Genomic DNA, 19,720 nt, shown 5'->3' with positions numbered 1-19,720 from the left:
TTTTTCCTCAATGGGGTGTTGTGGTGGGGGGGTTGCGGAAGGAAGCGAAGAGCCGACCCCGCCCCTCTGCGATTTGGGCAGCCTTTGCTGTCTGAGCCTCGGTTTACCTCTTCTTACCTGTCATGCGCCCTGGGCCTCCACCTCCCCGCCTGGGTTCTTGCCCTTTGGGGGTTGTTGGTCGCGCACTAAGCGCGAGCTGGGTGCAGAAAGCATTGTGATGCGATGACCCGGGGGTGTCACAGCCTCACAAGGTCGTGACCTTAGACTCTCAACAAACTTGCACCTTCAGGTCAACCATCTCCAGGGCCAGGCCTTGAGGTCCCCTGGGACATCCCCCCCCCCCCATTCCCCGGCTCATGGCCTTGATTGGCGGATTCCTGATGGCTGGTGACGCAGGCGCCGCCCTTCCAGGTCCCTCAAGTAGCCCTGAGCGACCGTGGGCAGCTACCCCTCCCCCAGGGTCCTTCCCACCCTCACGTAGGTCCCGTAGCCTCAGACGTCCCCAAACATTTGACTCCATTGACCGAGAACTGTCCAGAGATCAGGCTTGACGGGACATCCGCCTTCCTGGCGTGGGCGTGGGACGACTTGGAGTGACTGGGCGGAGGGAGGGGCAGAAAGCCCCTATGATGTCCCAGGCCACCCTTGGGGGAAGGCAGCTGCTCCCTCACCTGAGGAGGCTCTCAGGGCGAGGACTAGAGAACACAGATTCCAACCCAAAGCCCAGACTTCCAAGCTCAATGCTGGGTTGGGGGGAGGGGGCTCAATTTTCTGGGCTATAAAATGGGAGTGTAATTGCTTCTGACCATAGGGCCCGCAGCGCACTTAGAAGATAAAGAGAACCGTGTCAGCCCAGCCCCAGGAGGCATTAGAAGTGGGACCCCAGCAGCTGCAGGTTGGCTTGCGGGGGGGGGGGGTGGCAGGGCAGGAAAAGGTGGGCGTCCACCTTGGGAAGTTCCCAGGCCTAGCCAGAGATGGTTGTGCCCAGATGGGGCGTGGCTGGAGGATTCCACCCTCGGGGAGGAATGCGGAGGTTTGGCCGCGGAGGGGCTCGTCGCTCGGACATGACCCGGCTGATGTGGTCTCGCTCCTGGGGACCGCGACCTTGCAGCGCTCCCTCCGGCTCCCACACTGGCTGGCGCAATGCGCTTTACAGCCAGGGCAGCCCTTTCCTAGCTCCTGGGAAGGGCTTGCCACAACACTGACTCCAAGTTCCCGTCTTCAGCCCACTTTAGAGCCAGGAACTAAGGGTGAAAGCGTCGCTCAGGGCATGCCCCAGCCCCACGCCCAAAGGGACTTCCGGCCTCGGGTAGCAGGAAGTGGCCAGGCCTGCCCCCGCCCCCCCTCCGCCCTAAGCAGCTTCCTGCCAGCCGCGAAGCTGGGGGGGGGGGGGGAAGAGGCCTGGGAAACCATTTGGGGGAACCGGGGCACTACACTCCTACAACAAGGAGCAAGCAGGTTAAAGTTTAGGTCTCATTTTTATTTGAAATTCGGTGCTCGTGTAATTTTTTTCTTTAAACCCCTCAAACTTTTCAGTGAAAAGAGACTTGGGCTAGGTGGATCCCCCCCCCCCAAGTCGGTTCTCCCCTCCGCGAGGGTGCCTAATGCTATCTGGGAAGTCCATCAGAGAGGGGAGAACTATGGGTGCCTCCTGCCTGGGGGTCCCACCCTCAGCCCAGTGGATACATCACAGGCAGTTTTTAAAAAATCCTAAAAAAAAAAAACAAAAACAAAAACCCAAAAACACACACATTTAAATAGGTATCCAAGACAGCTTTAAAAAAAATGCACCCAGTAACCCCACCCCTCCCTTTTTGGAAAAAAAAATTGAAAAAACAAAACAAAACAACTAAACCAGATTCTTGCTTGGCCTCTACCCTTTGGGATCCCCACCCCACCCACCCACCACAAAAAACCTTTACAGCTAGTCAACACATGTTCACGTCCCAACCCATTAAGGTTAAACACAGTGGGGAGGGGAAAAGGTGGGGTTCACACACTAGAACAAAGGGAGCAGAGGACAGGTGGAGCCTAGACACAGTGGACAGGGTGTTTGGGGGTGGGAACACATCCCATCATCACAGAAATTTAAAATGCAGAGGGGAAAGATACAAAATCACGGATTCACCCCTGCTGAACGGGAGGGGAGGGCTGTCACCCCTGCATCAGTGGGGCCGACATGGACCAGCAGCGTGCCCTCCCTACAGTGGGGCTAATGCTGTCACAGCCCCAGCACCCCACTCCCCATCCTGGCTGGGCCTAGGGAGAGAGGTACAGGGGTGTCTCTCTGGGCCCCCACCCATCACCTACCCCAGTTTTCTTTTATTTTTCCTAGAGAATAGCAACCCTGACTGGCTCAGTCAGAAAAAATGAAATCTATAAATAATCCCCAAGCTCCATCGGGAAGGAAGGTTAGGGAAATACGTGGGTGTGAGGAGGAAGGGAGGGGACAGTGGGGGCAGTGTCCAGCAAGAGGGTGGCCGGAGCCCTGTCCCTTCCTGTGAGGAAAGGAGCGCTCCCACCTGACCAACAAAACGGCCACCAGCGTCAGCATTCTCCACCCAACCAGCTTTCTGTGGCACAGCGCGGCCAGGCCAGCCGGGCAGAGCGGAGAAGGGCTGCCACTGTAGCACTTGGGAGACCGAGGCAGCGTGGACAAAGGTGTTCCCTGTTCCGGCTAACAGCTTCCCAGGGCGGGTGGGGGATAGGGGTGGGGGGTGGGGTGGGGTGTCCAGCTGGCCAGGACCAGAGGCCAAGTCTGCAGACAGGGGTGGGGTGGAGGACGCTCATCCCCGGGGGGTCCCCAACCCTTATCTGTAAAGTGCTTCTCGGAGAATCTACATTGAGTTAAAATCCTGAATCTGGTTATGGTTGGGGGGGGGGATGGGGAGAGCTAGGCAGAGCGGAAGGGCTGGGGTGGGTGGCTTCCTCGTCTGGGCCATCTGGAAACAGACTGCTACATATTTGGAGCTGGAGAAGGTGGGAGGGACCGGCCCTGGCACAGAGGCCACGACCGTGATGAGAGGGAAAAAAAAAAAAAAGAGAGGTGGGCGCGTGACCAGGGATGCAGGGCAAACAATCAGGGGGGAGGAGCTAAAAAATAATCAGAAAGGCTGGTGAGTGGGAATGGAGGTGACCTCCTGCCCCCCAGGGCTGGGCCGCTCAGCGTCCAGGCTGTGGCTTCCCCCGGCGCCCCACCGTGTCTGGGGTCGGGGATGTGACAGACCCAAAGGGACTGGATTCCTTTAAGCCACCACAAACTCGGACTGTATGTCCGGGTTTACTTCAGGCTTCCAAACGGAGTCCTCGAAGTCGAGGCCCAAGCCTGCGGCCTCGCCGGGGCTAGCTCCACCCCCGCTGCTGCTGCTGTCACTCCGGCCAGCTTTGCGGCTGGGGGGCCAGTGATAAGGACCCCGAGCGTCCCGCCGTGCCTTCCTTCTAAGGCGTTTCTGCTGTAACAGCAGCTGGAGGCGTTCCACTTTGCAGCGTGTGGCGCGGTTCTCAGTCTGTCGCAGTCGGTCCCCTGCAAAAGGAGCCAGGCACCTGTGAATCTGGAGCCCCCACCTCAGAAGGGGAGGAGCATGGATGAGGGACAGCAGGAACCCTGCAAGGTGCCCCAGGGCCTCACTCCAGTTACTGGAGCATGCTGGGAGGGCAGGCAGGGCAGTGGGCTGAGTAAGTGTTGCACCGGGATTTAGTCACTTAAGAAATCCAGGAAGCAGCCGGGCGGTGGTGGTGCACGCCTATAATCCCAGCACTTGGGAGGCAGAGGCAGGTGGATCACTGTGAGTTGGAAGCCAGCCTGGTCTACAAAGTGAGTCCAGGACAGTCAAGGCTACACAGAGAAACCCTGTCTCAAAAAGCCAAAAAGAAATCCAGGAAGCAAGCAAGGCTTGGTGGCGTTGGTGGCACACGCCTTTGATGCCAGCACCAGTACTCAGGAGGCAGAGGCAGGAGGATGAGGCCAACCTGGCCTACAGGGTGAATTCCAGGACAGCTAGAGCTATGTAGTGAGACCCCTTTCTCAAAATATCAAAAGGGGGGGAAAAATCAAGGCATGGTTGGGAACACCTGTCAACAATTCCTTAGGAAGCTGAACCTGGCCCAAGCACTCCAACTTCAAGACAAGCTTGGACAACAAAGTAAAAGCCCTCTGAAAATACAGAGTAAGAAAGCTGAAGGCAGCTGGATCTCTGTGGGTAGTCCAGAACAGCCAAGGCTACACAGAGAAACCCTGTCTCCAAAAAAACAAACACTAAAAAGAGAACCGGGCATGGTGGTGCATGTCTGTAATCCCAGCACTCGGGAGGCAGAGGCAGGCGGATCTCTGTGAGTTCGAGGCCAGCCTGGTCTACAAAGTAAGTCCAGGACAGCCAAGGCTACACAGAGAAACCCTGTCTCAAACAAAAAACAAACAAAAAACAAAACAAAACAAAAAAACTAGGCACCAAAGGCTTGACTGAGCAGGTAGAACTCTGCCTAGAATCCCCTGGAGGGACTGGGGTGCTTGCTATCGTAATACAAACCCCCAAACCTTCAAAGAACCGGTCCGGTCTCCAGAACAAGTGGTACAAAGTTTATGCCTCAGTTACCCTTTTTTGAAACCAGGGCCATGGAGGCAGGTGACCGAGGTAGAACACAGTGGCCACTGCCATGTCACAGCTCGGGTGGGGGTGGGCACAAGCCTGGCCCCATCTTAGGGGCTAGAACTGATCAAGCCATTCATGCAAAGTGCCAAAGGCCATCTGGAGATGGGCCTGGGGGGCTGGGGGGGGGGGAGGAAGTAGGAGGAAGTAAGGCCGCAGCCCCCAGAGCTCACAAGGACCCTCTGTGCAGCGACAAACAGTTGCCTCCTTTTCTCCCAGCTGGGGCAGGTCTTGGGGGGAGGGGGGGCCAGCAGCTGCCAGCTCCAGGAGTCCCCCCGGGCAGGTCAGCTGTTCCCTCACACAGCGGGCGCACACAGAGGCGGCCTTGAGAAACGGGGAGGCTGGGTGGGGATACGGGGGCTACTCACCAGGGGGCTTGCACATTCGGATCTGGCTCTGGCCCTGGAGCAGGGAGGAGGAGGGAGAGGTGGCCGCCAGTTTTTCACAGGAGGTAGTTTTGGGGGCGAGGTCAGGGGCTGGTGAGGCAGGTGAGCACTGGGCGTGGCAGCGGAGCTGGGTCAGCGAGGGCGGCATGCCCTGATAATGCCGCGTGGCACTTAGGAGGTCATTGAGTATCTGCAGAATGGTGCTGATGTCTCGTCGCGGCCGCCCACTGCTGTCTTGGCAGTTGGGGTGCAGTGTGCCTGCAAGTGGAAAGACCACGAGCCCCAGAGTTATTGTGCAGCAGTGAGAAAGGCATAAAGATTCTGCTGTGTATACACCTGTCAGTCTAGTTACTCAGGAGGCTACAATGAAGATTTTCTTTTCTTTTCTTTTTTTTCCGAGACAGGGTCTCTTCTCTGTAGCCCTGGCTATCCTGGACTCACTTTGTAGCCCAGGCTGGCCTCGAACTCACAGTGATCCACCTGCTTCTGCCTCCTGAGTGCTGCTGGGCATGGTGGCACACGCCTTTAATCCCAGCACTTGGGAGGCAGAGGCAGGAGGATCTCTTGAGTTGGGAGGAGGCCAGCCTGGTCTACAGATCGAGTCCAGGACAGCCAGGGCTACACAGAGAAAACCCTGTCTTGGAACAAAACAAAAACCTCCATGTCAGCTGGACATTGGCTTGATGCAGTATCAGGCAGCGCCTCTGCGTAAAATCCCCCACTGAGGACGGGGCAGATGGTGTGGCTCGGCTCAGCACTATAGAGTGACTTGGGTACCATCCCCAGTGTGAAGTGCACACAGCCAGGTCGGCACAGGTGGCGTGACCTGTGTGTGTCTTGGGTCACACGAGTGCATTCCCCGGATACCAGGGGAAGACGGCTGGTGAGCACAACCAGGTCATGTGATCTCCTGTTTGAGACTCCAACACTCAAGCGCGATGACACTTACCAGAGAAGGTCCCTGAGAAGACCCCTGGGGCGTGGTTCACGAAGCTCTCGATGACGGCGCCAGGTTTGCGGGAGCGGGGGGTGGGACTGCTGCCTGGGGTTGATGGGGTGCTGCTGCTGCTGCTGCTGCTGCTGCTGCTACTGCTGGCCGGTGGCGAACAGCCCATCTGCTGGGGGAGCATTGGTAAAACGGGTACTGTGATGGGTCTGCTCCTCAGCCCAGATCCCTCCAGTCAGTGTCAGCAACCACCGACACGTGCATTTGATCCATAGGCTGGAGCCCCCAAAACCTGCCCCGCCCCTGGCCCCAGGCTAGGCCTTGGCATCCTCACCTCAGGACAGGCTGTGGAAGCTGGATGGGACCGGAAGGAGCCAGCGGTGACGGGGGAGGGGGACACTGGTGAAGGACTGCTAGATACTGGGGGGACACGGGCGGCGCTGGACACCGGCCTACAGGGTGAGGACACTGGCGTGGTTACACCAGATTCTCCCCGGGCTGCGGCGGCGGCGGCAGCGGCGGCTGCTAGCACATGGCGATGCTGGAGTGGGGCGTGTTGGGCGGCCAGTTGCAACTGTACAAACATCATGTGATCCCCGACTCGTAGGGCCAGGGTCAAAGGTGAGCGGCCTGACAAAAAATCACTGACCTAGAGAGAAGCAGAGAGGGGGGCAGTCATCAGTCGGTGGTGCTCCCATCCGGGATGCCCCCAGCCCAACCCAGCCCAGCTCTCCCCGCAGTGTGTGACCTGGGGCCTCTCGCCGCCCCTCTCTGGGCTCTGGGGTCCCTGTCGGTGCCACGGACGCTTAAATAAAATCAATCTGTATTTCCGGAAGCCTCCTCCGGCAGCCCGGCCTGGCCCGGGCGTCGCTGGGGGCTGTGGGGGGGACAGAGGTGGTCAGATTGGGACCTCTGGCTCTCCCCAGCCAACTTGGGTCCTTTAAAGGGGAAACTGAGGCCAGATGGGGGCGGGGCCCAGCTGATGGTCACTATTCTTCCTCATGTAACCCTGGCCTCTCCTTTCCGCACCTCAGTCCCCAGATCCTGTTTGCCTGTGAATCTAGCAGAGGAGATCCCTTTACAGCTAAGCCACCCCGAGAGAGAGGCAGGCTGACTCTTGATGGAACTCCACAGTCAACCTTTGCTTTCCCAAGATAAATATTTATATGTCCTGGGCTGTGAGAAGAAAAGAGGGGGGGCCCTGTCCCCCAGGGCCTCCATATGCTCTGGTAAGCATAAGCCCCCCCCCACCAGCCCTCCCCCCCCCCAGGTGGGGACTGATCTGTGGGCCTATACCTGACCCTTGGATGCACCAGGCACCCTGTCTCCCATCTCTAGGGCCCTGGCATCACCCTTCTTCTCCCCAGAGGCCAGGGTGTGTGTGGGGGGTGAGGTGGGGGGTGGAGGTTTCTGAGAAGTGACATAGTCTGTGACTCACAGCCTCGCACAACTCCCTCCCCTGGCTCTGCTGGCAGAGGGCTGGAGTAACCTTCTTCACTCCGGGGGCCCCATGGGGAGGGGATGAAGGGCAGGGAACAAGGCGGTGAAGCAGCCAGCCCCCCCCCCCCGACTCCCTCCTCCCAGCCCCTTTAGAGGCAAAGGCCTGAAGTAGCTTCCTGAGCACCTGGGGTCACCCCTTTCTCTTGTGAGGAGGACCAAAGGATGGCCAGGAGGAGAGATCCAGTCTGGGGCTCTCAAGGCTCCACCTACCCAGCCCCCCCTTCCTAATTCCCTCATGCCACACACATACCCCCCACAGACCAGCAGTCAAGTCTGCTCAAAGTCGGCCCAGAAAAGCCACCCCCCCTCCGGTCCCCAATCTCTGCCTCCTACGACCACCTCGTTCTCCCTGTACCCTCCAGAGAGGCAGGACCACCAAGCGTCAGAACCCTGTGCCCCCTACACTGGGAGGCAGGACGCCACACGTTTGCAATCAACAGACGAGAACCTTGGCTGGGCAGGTTTCCTGTATGCAGGCCAGGCTGAGGAGTCCAGGGGTCCTGCCTACTGTGTGCCCCCCCCCCCTCATCAGGGCAGGCCACAGAATGCTCCCCTACTCTGCCCAGGCCGTCTGTGTCACTCTACTCCAAAAGCTATGGGCTGTGAGTGAGGAAAGCACTGTGGTGGCCAAGACTATGAGGAAAGAAGGAAGGGGGGGGAACCCTCAACAAATCTGGGAACCCTCCTCAGAGCCAGGCCCAGCCTCCTTCCTGGCTGCTTACTGAATATTTTCTTAACATCCTGTGGAGGCCTCCCTGGCCCAGGGCTGGGTGCCCCTGCCTGCCCCTCCCCTTGTTGGGGCAGAGAACAAAGACCAGAGAGAGTAAGAGGGGGCAGATGGGGTGACTCCCCACCCCTTTGCACTAGCAGAGCCAAAGGCACAAACCCACCCGAATGAGTTATTTTGAGGGGCCGCATACTCTACCGTGGGAGGGTATACTAGGCTGTGAGCATGGGCCAAGGTCACCCACTGTCAGGGCTGGTCAAAAGATCGCCCCCCCCTCAAGCCATGGCAGCCACCGTGGGAGAAAAGTTCTCAAGGTCAGCTGGTCAGGTGTCGGGGGAGGTAGGGAGGAAGAGGAAGCGGGGTGACCAGGCCAAGCTGGCACCGAGGCGGGGCTTTCATCCCCTCCCCCACAGGCCACCAGGCAAGCACAAACAACTAGAGGCTCTCTCAGGGTGTCCGGGTCCCTAGGCGTGGCCACTGCCTGCAGCGCACCCCCCCCTCTGGGTTCGGGGTAGGGTGGTGGGTGCTTACCTGGGTCTCGGTCAAACTTTCCAGAGCTTGCATAACGGACTGTTCTGGCCTCGAGGCCTGAGACTACAAAGACAGAGATGAAGTGACCTCAGTGTGGGTTTAGAACAGGGAGTTGGGGGGGGGCAGCTGTGTGGCAAGGGGCGGGCGGGGGAGCAAGGGGCAAGATGGTGCATTTGTGGAGTGAGGTGGCCAGGGGATTCTAAAAGCCTCGAGGGCACGCGCCCCTCAGTCATTTACCATGAGGCCAGCTTCCACTGTGGGCACGAGCGTCAACTTGCTCCCATCCCCCACGCCGAATTCCTGCAGCTTCCCCGAACTGAGCCGGCTGGGGGTAGGAAGGAAGAGGGTGAGACGGGAGACAACACAGAGACGCGGAAGCGGAGGCCGAGAAGGGCTGTGCGTGCGCAAGGAGGGGGGGGGGGACCGGAGCGCTTCCCACCCAAGGCTCCCCAGCTAGAGTGCCTGCGGGGAGGCCTCCTGGCCCTGGGAGCCCCCTCAGCCAAAAGACTTTACTCCAGGTTAAAGCACTACCCCCCCGCCGCCCCAATCTGCAAGGAGCAAGGAGACTTTCCTATCACCTGCACCCCCGTGGGCTCTTTGCCACCCTCCCCCGCGGCCCCTCCAGGGCAGCTCCAGCCTACAACTCCCCATTTCTTGCCCGGGCTCGTCTTTGTGGGCGCCGCAGGGCTCCGGCCCTTTTAGAGAGAGGCCTTCGGGGGCTCTGCCGACCCAGGCTCCCCCTCCTCCCTCCCGGGCAGAGGCCGCTGCTCAAACAAAGGAGACCCTCCCCCTCTTGCCCCTCCCCCACCGGGGCCCCTCCGCTGGGGATGGACACTGCACGTCCCCAGAGGCCCGCGAGGGGACGAGGGGAGGGGAAGACTCCCTGGCCTGGAGGCGATTTAAATACCGGGTGAAGGGGGGTTGTGGGGAAGCGAGAACAAAGGGGGGCAGAGAGAAGCTAGTGATGGGGAGACCGCCAGACGCAGAGGGGGCCGTCAAGCAGATGCGGAAGCGGCGGTCTCGCCGGCACAAGAGGGGGTGGCAGTGCACCCCCCCCAGGCGCGCAGAGGACGGACCCCTCCCCGTGCCATCTTGGGGGCCCACATCTGCCGTGCCACCCCCGTAGTTCGCGAGCATCGTGGGGCCCCGCAGGGCGCTCCTGCCTTTGTGCAGACCCCGACGGGGGGAGGGGGCCAAGCAAGTAAGGCCGAGCAGAGGGCGCCCGAGAGCGCGCGGCGCGCCCCCGCCCCCCGTCTGGCTGCCCCCTGCTTCCCCGCGCGGCGCGCTCTTTGTTCCCGCCCGGGGCCCGGGCCCGAGGGGGCGGCCCGGTGCCAGGGGGCGCGCAGGCGGGGGCGGCGCTCTACCTACGTGTCTTTGTGAAGTAGCGCTAGGCGTTCCTTGGGTACTTTGAGGCGTTGGGACAACCTTTTGCGCAGCCCTTCCACGGTCTCGTCGTGGGGCACCGACAGGTCATAGCGGGTCCCCGTGGTGCTGTGGATCGCCAGGCTCATGGGTGCGGCCGACTCCGTGGCCGTGCTCAGCTCGCAGGCGCCGCCGGGGGCCCCGCGCCGGCAGCTCCGGGCACCGCCGGGCTGCGGCTCCATCCCCGGCGCGCGCGGGAGGACTGGGGTCCGCGCGGGTCGCCTCCAATCCTCGCCCGGACTCCCCCGCCGAAATGAGGTCCTCCTCCGCTCTGCGGGCGCTCCGGGACAGCAGTGCGTGCGCTCCTTGGGGAAGGTCCCAACGTTAGCGATTGAGCCGGCAAGCAAGAATCCGAGTGGTGTTCCGGGGTCGCGTGGGATCCTTGGGTTGCGCCCCGGGGTGGGGTCTGCGATCCGGTTTCAAGGGCGGAGGATGGCGACCTGGGCACAGCACGGGGAGGGTCCTACAGAGAGGGGGCGAGCTCTCCCGGTTCGCACGGTGCCTGGATCCCTCTCGGGTCTTGCTACCCCGCGCGTCCCTTCCCTTAGCAACAGCCGCAGCCGCCGCTCGCAAGATCTGGGGGTGAAAGTATGAAGAAAAAAAAAGTTATCATGTATCAACGTTCCAATGGGCGGGACCACCGCCCCCTCCCATTCACTACTTACTCCGCCGGCCAGGCGGCGGCCAATCAACACATACAGACCGCCCAGTCCGTCGCGCTACCGGGCCAATGGGAATCGCCGCGGGGCTACCCCACGTGGCAGCGAGACCCTCCCACTTGCCCCGCCCCGTGCCTTCTACGTCCAATGGAGACGCCAAGGGGTTGGGCTGATGCCGCTCCTGGCCCGCCCCCGCGACCCCCACCCTCTCCCAGAGCCATTCATAAGGCCTGGAGACCTCAACAAAGGGCGACGGTAGTGGACCCTAGGTTCGAGAACTTAACGTGCCACCCCTAGCCCTCCCCGCGAGCACAGCCCCTCCCGCCCGCAAGGGGAGCGGTCAAAAGGAGAGGCGAGGGGCCGGCCATTGTTCCAAACTAAGGGAGGAACAGGAAATAGTGGGGCCTCCCCGCTGGGTCTGTCCGGGAAGCAGCAGCAGCTGCCTGCGGAAACTGAGGCTTGAGCCCTGAGCCTCATGGCCAAGGGTCGCGGGCTGGGCCCTCAAGGACAGGCCAGTCTTCCGCCCCCGCGGGTGGGTGGCTGCGAGATTGGAGAGCCTGGGCGGGACCCGCGGCTTGGGCGGGGCCCTGCAGCTCAGTGACGTGGCTTCGGTTAGATCCATCCCTACCGAACCAGTGCCACCTCGCGTCCCAACCTAACCCACCCTCCCCGATTTTTTTCTGCTTCCCCCCACCCCACCCCCCCGATCCCGGGTCGGCCCGTTTCCCGAGGTGCGCCCGCCCAAGCCGTGACGTGACGCGGCGTCCCCGGCTGCGCCCGCGCGCGCCCGGCTCCGGGCAGCGGTGAGTCAGCAGCCCCGGCGCGCCCTCTGTAGTCCCCGCCCGGGAGCGCTGCCCGTGCCCCGGGGGAGGAGTGCCGTGCGTCGTGGCTGGGGAAAAGGGGGCGCAGAGACTTGGGGGGTCAGCGGGTTGGGGAGGCTCCGTTGAGACACTTAAGGCTTAACCTGTGGAGAAGACTAAAGACCGCATATACAGGGAAACTGAGTCTATACTTGCAACTAGTTCAAGGTCACTGGCTAAGGGGGAGGGCGGGAGGGGAGTGGGCAGCGGTCCCACCAGGGCGGTGCCCATTGCGCGCGGCCCCTCCTACCTCACGAGCTGGGGGCTCCCTGTCCCATGGCACCTTGGTGCCGATGGTTCAACAAACAAAGAGTGGGGCAGCCAGAAGAGTTCGCGGCGGGTGGAGACCCCTCCCCGCTTCGTGCGGCGGCCCCGCCTCTACTCACCGAGCGCCGTAGGTCCTGGGTCACCCCTGCTCCCGACGACCTGCGTGCGGGTCGTAGTGAGAGGTGGCCGTGCGGGTCTGGGGCTAGGCGGGCGGCCCCAGAGCCTTTATCCGCGACGCCTTCCCTGGGGTGGAGTTTGGGCGGGCAAGGGGCGGGGGGCCGGGCGATGGTGACGCATCTGCCCCCCTGCCTGCTGGCCTGGGGCCGGGACACAGAGCTTCTCAGCACCCACAGAGTAGTACCTCTCGGGTGCCACCGGCTCGGGTAACTCCTACCTTCCCGAGTACTCGGGTGCACCTCACATTGTTATTGGGGGGTCTGGCCTGCTTCCCTGCCCCGCCCCCTTTCCTGCTGGCCTGGCGCTTCCGCCTGGGGGCGCCCGAGTGGGGAAGGGGGGCGGTACGGGAAGGGGTTCCTGAGTCAGCAGCCTGGGTCCAGGAAAACAGGGCAGTGTCACCTGCCAGGCAGTGGGGTGCCCGGGACAGCTGTCTGATGGCCTTGCCTCCGCATCCTTTAACGGTGACCTCAGAGGCCATTTCTGTGACGATTCAAACACCCCTGACCTGCCTAGGCCAGTCACCTGTGTGACCTCCGTGAGTAGCCCGGTCCCTGACGCACCCTGCACCATAGCACAGTTGGTTCTCACTTCTGCATGTGGGTCCCGGGAGTCAGCTCAGGTCACGGGGCTCGCAGCACGTGTCTGTATCCCCGCCAGCCAAACAGGGCGAGGATGCAGCTGCTCTCCGCACACCGTGGGTGCAGCAGCACATGCAGGCCCCGGGTCTGGGGTGGACACTCAGGCACCCTTTGACCAAAGACCAGACTGTCACTTGAGTGGCCTCAGCAGGGGGCTTCCTGAAGATGACTTTGAGGCTGCATCCTCGTCGTCGTGTCGTCCACCTATCAGGTCTCCTGCTTTTATCTTGCCTGAGCGAGCGCCTTCACCACCCCAACCCTGGGCGCCCCTCCCAGGCCAGTCGCTTCCTAGTCGCCTTGGTGCTCTGGCTGATCACTCTGGACAGGCGTGCTGGGCCCCCAAGCAGGCAGGCGTGCCGAGGCACTCCCAGTCCCCCAGGGTCACTGAGAGGCCAGAGAACACTGGGAGGCCCAGGGACTTTGAGGGATGATCAGGAGTTTGTCCAGGAAGTAGGGAGACCTTTCCCACCCTGAGTTGGAGGGTGTGGAGGTCAGAGGCAGGGTTGGCCTCAGGAAGGACCACAGGGAAGCATGTGATGATGTGGGCTGGATCTGACAGGACCATTAGACTGAAAGCTAGTGTCATAAACGAAGCTGCCCAGACTTCCTGCTTCCTGGCTCTTCCTATGTGGTCCTTTGTCCTTAGTGTAAAGCCCCACGACTGTCCAGGCCCTGCCCTCCAGGAAGGTCCCAACCTCTGGCTCCCAGTCCTGCCCCACCCGATTGCTGTCCCAGCTCAGCACAGGGTGTCCTGTCCTGAGGCCTGGCTGGCTCCAAAGCTCACACCTCCTTTTTGGAGTTGTCTCTCTGGGTTGGGGGGGGGGGGGGTTCACACTAAAAGGTATACTAGGCCAGGCCAGGATGGCCTGAGGGCCTCCTGCTGCTGTGTATAGCCCAGCATTTGGTCTTAATTGACAAGGCCCCTGGTGGCCTGGTCAGTCAGGACCTGGGATTGCAGCCTGAGGACAGAGGGTGCGGACCAGACCAGGCAAGCCCCAAATGATGACCTCAGTGACCTCTGGGGCCCACACACCTCTAAGACTGAGCTGGACAAGGTGGGGATCAAGGATGACCCTCCTGTGACTTATCTGGGAACACCCCCAGGCTGCAAGTGTCTGGAGGGCTCTAGCACACTCATGCCCAGATCAGGCGCCATGTGGCCATAGGGAGTCACCCACACAGGGCCCTGATGCAGTGACAGGCTTCGCTCAGTAGCTGGCCTGCTGGCCACTGTCCAGATAGCTGGGATGGCCTGGAGATGGCAGGCTCCGATCCTCACCTTCTCGAAGCCCAACAGATACCCGACTCAGGCCCCTCAAGAGGAGGTAGGGGAGGGGGGCAGCACAGTACCTGGCAGTTGATTTGTTCTGGAGGGGGTTGTATAAAGTGGCCCTGGCACCACCCACCCCACCCCGGGCCAACTAAGGGCCTAAGTGCCTAAGGAGGTGCCAACTGCACCAGGGACTGGGAAGGTAGCCAGCCAGGCTAGGGCCACCCACAGGCTGGGTGTGCCTAGGGCGGGGCCTCCGTGGGAGCAGGTGGTGCCCGCCTCTTCCCACAGCCTGAGGGGTGGGGCAGGGGGCCTCAAAGGGAGGGCCTGTCCTGGCTGGTGGTCAGGGTGCTGAGCTTGGCCAGCAGTTCAGCCACACCCACCCTGGCAAGCAGCGCCCCAGCCGGCATGAATCCCACCCATTTTTGCCTGAATGCCTCTGGAGGCCTAGACACAGGAACCCCAGGCAGGGGTGGGGAGGGTCTTGGCTTTGTGCTATGCAGTTAGAAATGAGAGCACTCTGTTGTTTCCTGGTATTTAATGGAGACAGGCCGGGGCAAGCTGACTGTCCAGGTGTCTCTGAGGGGGAATGGGGGGGGGGGCAGCTGGGGATGCCAGGCTGGGAGAACTCGGGGGAAGACCTCCATGACCTGCTGCAGGCACCAGGAAGCTTCGAGCCAGCAGCTGGAGCACTGCTGCCCCCTGGTGGCAACTTCAGCAGCAGCCAGCTGCACAGCCTCCAGGAACAGTTTTCATCTGCCTGGACCTGCCTCTGTTTCCCTGCAGGTGACAGGCATGTACTGCCTACTCCAGGGCCTTCACCAGGGCCTCGTTGGCCTCAATACGGATCTGGATCTCGGCCCGTGCTGCCTCGTCTGCCGCGCCTGACAGTTCTGACCGTGCCTTTTCCAGGTTGGCCTGCGCAGCCTGCAGAGGAGTGGGCCAGGGTGAGGGCCAGGCAGGACCAATGCGCCACACACACACACGTCATGCTCCTGCAAGGTGGCCCTCCCCCCTACAGTCAGGACACTGTGAGCAACAACTGCCCCCACCCTGATCCTCAAGTTTCCCCATCTACCGCTCACCCCCAGGTCCAGCATGTCCAGTGTCACAGCCTCTTCTGCCAGTAGCTGTACTGAGGAGTCTGCGTTCACAGTGACCGAGCCGCTGCTCACTATGGCGGGGAGACGTCACAGTGATTGCTCATGATGGAGGAAGGCAGGCCTGCGCAGCCTCCACCTCCCCAGTGTGCTCAGGGCCACCTGTCCAGGGTGACCCTGTTAGACTGGGGCTGCCATCCAGCCCCTGGGGAGGCACAGCTAGTACTGTGCTTGCCTGGCATGGACAAGGCCCTGGGTTCGATCCCCAGGCAACAGAAACCAGGTGTGGTGACGCAAAACGTGGGAGGCGGGAAATCAGGAATCCAAAGTCAGCCTGGGCTACAGAAGGCCCTGCGTTGATTTGTTTTCTTTGGTTTTGAGATAGGGTCTCTCTGTGTAGCCCTGGCTGTCCTGGACTCTTTTTTTTTTTTTTTTTTTTTTTTTTTTTTTTTTGGGTTTTTCAAGACAAGGTCTCTCTGTGTAATAACCTTGGCTGTCCTGGACTCACTTTGTAGACCAGGCTGGCCTCGAACTCACAGAGATCTGCCTGCCTCTGCCTCCCGAGTGCTGGGATCACAGGAGTGCACCACCCTGCAGGCTGAGGCCCTGCTCTGAGATAAAAAACAAAGGAAACTAAAGGGGCTGCACAGCAGCTTAACAGAAAGGAGCTCCCTCGGTGTGGGCGGAGAACGACCAGTGGTTACGGAAAGCCGCCAAGACGGACAACGGTGCCTGCGATCCTCATGCTGTGTTCTCTGGCCAGTCTGCCTAGCCAAAAAGATGGCCAATGGCAGGTTCACTCTTGCGACGGAACTAAGACAAACAACACCAGTGTCCTTCCGTGGCGGTTCTGGTGCTTGCCCATACATAACCAGATAGAACAGAGAGAGGGCTGGGGGCTGGCTCGGCTAGAATCCCCTGCCTAGAAAGCTGCTCACAGTCCTGGGCTCTGTCCTCAGTACCGCTGCATACCGAGCTATGAGAGAACACAGGCACTCCCCTAGAGAAAGGGTGACGCGAGGAGCGAGCCCAGCCTGCAAACACCGACTCCCTCCTCAGTGCACTGTCCTACTGCAGCCTGGCTCCTCCACACACCTGCCTCTGTAGCTCGGGCTAGCTCAGTGGCTCACCTCCCTCGGCGCTCCCGAGGACCATACCATGCTGGCACGCTGCTCGAGCCCCCTGTGCTGTGGGGACCAGAGCCTACGCACCCTGGGCCACACTCACCAAAGTACTTCGTTGTGGTGCCATCTTCAGCGTGGACCACCACCAGCCCAGGCCGTAGAACCTGTAGTGTGGGCACGTGGGACGCCAAGATGCCAAAGGCTCCAGTCAGCGTGGGCACATCCACCTGCCGGACGTTGGCACCGTCAAAGAACACCTGTTGAGAGTACAATGTGGGGTGGGCAACACCCTGTGCCACGGAGGATGGCGCCTTCCTGCTGTACAGTGGGCACATGGAGGGCATGGAAGCTGCCCAGCACTGCCGTTAGCCTCAGCTTGCTCGCCTGTGGAGTGGGATGCCTGTGTCTAAGGAATGCCTGCGTGACTGAGCGGGCTGCTGGCTTGGCCCCTGGGATTGACTTCTTATTGAAGGGGATTCTGTGAAACCCTAAGGCTGTCCTACCCACTCAGGAAGCCGACAGGCTCAGTGGCACACCTTTGTAATCTCAGCTCTTGGGAGGCAGAGGCAGATGGATCTGTTAGTTTGAGGCCAGCCTGGTCTATAAAGGGTGTCCAGGACAGCAAAGGCTACAAAAAAAAAAAAAGAAAGAAAGAAAGAAAGAAAAGAAAAAGTGCATGGCCAACCAAGGTTTATGAATAGGCCAGGTGTAAATTGGTAAAAACCCTGGCTGCGGTCTGTACAGTAAAAGTGATGGGTTTTGGGTCCAGGTGAACCCAATGGGACAGGGAGCCTGGGTCAGTCCCAGATGACCCCAACAGTAGTCAGCTTCCTGTTTAGAGACCAGGTCACCCTTCAGGGGCAGGATCTGGGTCCATGCAATCCCCAAGAACTCCAGGTTTGGGTACCGGTGACTCCTACATGGGCAACATTTTGGGGACTCCCCCATGAGTAAGAACTCGGATCCACGTGAACCCCAAGGGTCTGTGGTCCATATGAATCCTGGGGTCCAGGTGACACCACCTAAGCCTTGGGTGGAGGCTGTGGTTCCTATGAACCTCAGGGACAAGACCTACAATAGAATACATATGACAAGCTAAGGATAGGGCCTGGGTGACCTCCACCATGGTGTGGGACACCCCAAACAGCACCAAACAGCAGGTCCTGTGGTCCAGGCGACACCCTTCCGTGGGCAAAATCTGGGGATGAGAACAGGTGACCCTCCACGCCCCCCCCTCCCCGACACACAGGGTGGACTCTTAGGTCCAGGTGACACGCCCTTAGGGGGTGGGGCAGGAAGTTTCAGCGGGCACAGAGGTCCGGCCCGGGGGTCCAGGTGACCCTATGCAAGATCGGGACCGCGGGGGAGGTCCATGCGGCCCCGTGGGGATGGAACTTGAGACCCAATGCAAGTGACCCCCACCATGGGTCAAGTTAGGGGCTGGGCGACCCCGGGGGGCTCGAGTTCGCACCTGTGTCGGCGAAGCGAAGGTGAAGGACATCTGTCCGGGCCCGGCGGCGGGGGCAGGTGCGGCGGCGGCCTCAGCGTAGGCACGCGCCTGCAGCACCAGGCGGCGCAGGCCCGGGCGGCGAAGCAGTGCGGCGGGCAGCATGGCGGCGGGAGCGTCCGTGTATCTCCGGCGGCGCGGACAGCGGACACACAGAGACAGCGAGGCGGCCTTGAGGGAGGGCGAGGAGGACGACGCGCGGGGCCTTCTGGGAGGCGCAGTTCCCACAAGTACGCACGCGCGCGATCTGCGAGTTTCTGTAGGCGGCGCGCGACGCGGAACGCGCTAAGCATTCTGGGAGGTGTAGTTTGCCTCAGCCCCACCCCCGGGCAGTGCTGCCTAGGTGTAAGATTGCCCTAGACCTTGTGAGTCATTCTGGGAGTTGTAGTTTTCCTCGTCTTCAACCTAGAAACGCTGCCCCGGGGTTAGACTGTCTGCAATCAGACACCTGCCCGCTGGAGGGTACCAATACTCTGAAGGGTTGCCCTCATGATGACAGGCGCCGACCAGTGTAGGGCGCTTACTGAGCATTCGAGGTCAAAAGAAGTAACCTGTTGGGAGAAAAGAATTAAAATTTAGACTAGCAGCCAGGTGTCAATGCACTCTCGCAATCCCAGCACTCGGGAGGCTGCCGGGAGGAGGATCACCGAGTTCTGCGACAGACAGTAAGAAGTGCTCAACAGCATACGTTAAAAAAAAAATCAAATATAATCCGAACTCTCCGGAGACACGGGTAAGCGGGGTTCGTGAGTTTGAGACCAGCCACGTGCACATAGTGGGGATAAATAAAAATTTTCAAGATGGGTGCTGGGGCGAGGTTGCGCCAGGAAGAGCTTACTGAGCGGCACGCACTCGGAGGCCGGCAGAGGGCGCGCGAAGCCCGGGGACGTGCTTGCTTTTCTCTGCAGTCCCCTCCCTGCGGGCCCCCGCCCCCGCGTGCCACTGACGCAGGAGCGCGTGCGCGGGCGGCAAAGGTGGCCCGCTGACGTCAGCCAAGTCCGCGCAGTCTCGCTCCCGCCCATGACGTCAACACTCTGCCCCCGCAATCACGCAGGTTCCAGCCTCCGCGCGGCTCTTGATTCCCACCCCACCCCACCCCACCCCCATGTAGGCTCACGGAAAATGCGGGGTTAGAGTCGGGGAGTGGGAGCGGGTGGCAAACAGTAGGAAAGCTTGACCTAAGGACGCAATGTCGGACCTTAGATGGGCAGCTAGCAGCTAGAGGGTTCTAGTCACTCTCGAACCAGGGCCTAGATGATTTAAGTGTAATTCTTTTTGAGATTCTCCAAGCTATAGACTTGCCCAATAGCCAGCTGTCCTCGCCTCAGTCAAGCTCTGTGAGAGACATCACAGTCTGGTTATTACCTCCCTGGGCAGTGGGAGAAGCCCCGCTCCCTTCCTCAGGTGTGTCCTGCACTCACGCACACACGCAAGACCCAGGACCCCACATCTACCCAGTGCTCCATGAAGCAAGGACCCCAACGTAGGGTTATGCCTGTCCTGTGTTGCCACCTGACGTGGCCACTGTGCCTTACCAGACCAGACAAGTAGTGTTCTTTAAAACCTAAGCCTAGGGTGTTGGAGAGCCGTCTCCACAGTTAGTAAAGCGCTGCCCAGCGCCCATGTGGGGCGGCTCGCAGCTGCCTGTAGCTCGGGCTTAACTGGTGACTTAACGCCTGAGCTTGAAGCCAGCCTGGTCAGTCTCTGTGTCAGTCCTCTTCACTGAAAAGAAAAGGAGGTTGGCGTCCTAGAGATCCGTATAAGTCACCCACCTCGATTGGTTTGACTGTGGGGGCAGAACAGGGCAGAAGCAGGAAGGGCCTGGGGGCGTAGGCTCCTGGAATGGGACAGACCCCAGCACCAATAGGAAGGGAAACAGAAGTGACTGCAAGGCAAGGCGGGTGCCTAGAACGGGTCATTCTAAATAGACCTCTATGAACGCAAGTTAAGTTCTTACTGC

At 60.6% G+C, this 19,720-nt stretch overlaps 2 protein-coding genes across 7 annotated transcripts; both read right to left on the bottom strand.

Moving 5' to 3' along the window:
- Positions 1–2,339: 2,339 nt before the first annotated feature.
- MIDN (midnolin) lies at positions 2,340–13,434 on the bottom strand. Of its 5 annotated transcripts, none has more exons than XM_084795554.1 (9): positions 12,064–13,434; positions 10,105–10,734; positions 8,974–9,061; positions 8,737–8,799; positions 6,727–6,855; positions 6,313–6,627; positions 5,982–6,150; positions 5,015–5,290; positions 2,340–3,523 (listed from the first exon to the last, which is right to left on the bottom strand). In XM_084795554.1, the coding sequence occupies exons 2-9, from the start codon at positions 10,338–10,340 to the stop codon at positions 3,246–3,248; spliced, it is 1,554 nt and encodes a 517-aa protein (XP_084651680.1). In that variant the 5' UTR covers positions 10,341–10,734; positions 12,064–13,434; the 3' UTR covers positions 2,340–3,245. The 5 variants fall into 5 exon arrangements, with proteins under 5 accessions (XP_084651680.1, XP_084651682.1, XP_084651681.1 ...); XM_084795556.1 differs by having other exon boundaries at positions 5,982–6,147; positions 12,064–13,432; XM_084795555.1 differs by lacking the exon at positions 12,064–13,434 and adding an exon at positions 10,824–10,952.
- Positions 13,435–14,550: 1,116 nt separating this feature from the next.
- Positions 14,551–18,000, bottom strand: ATP5F1D (ATP synthase F1 subunit delta). Of its 2 annotated transcripts, XM_084795625.1 has the most exons (4): positions 17,725–17,991; positions 16,357–16,510; positions 15,115–15,203; positions 14,551–14,956 (listed from the first exon to the last, which is right to left on the bottom strand). In XM_084795625.1, exons 1-4 carry the CDS (start codon positions 17,863–17,865, stop codon positions 14,834–14,836), a joined length of 507 nt encoding a protein of 168 aa, XP_084651751.1. In that variant the 5' UTR covers positions 17,866–17,991; the 3' UTR covers positions 14,551–14,833. The 2 variants fall into 2 exon arrangements, with proteins under 2 accessions (XP_084651751.1, XP_084651752.1); XM_084795626.1 differs by lacking the exon at positions 15,115–15,203 and having other exon boundaries at positions 17,725–18,000.
- Between the last annotated feature and the right edge of the window lie 1,720 nt (positions 18,001–19,720).

Source organism: Acomys minous (genome assembly GCF_964271855.1).
Source record: "Acomys minous genome assembly, chromosome: 9".
Lineage (NCBI taxonomy): Eukaryota > Metazoa > Chordata > Mammalia > Rodentia > Muridae > Acomys > Acomys minous.
The sequence above is the reverse complement of the archived record's forward strand: the minus strand, read 5'-3'. Positions and strand labels throughout refer to the sequence as shown.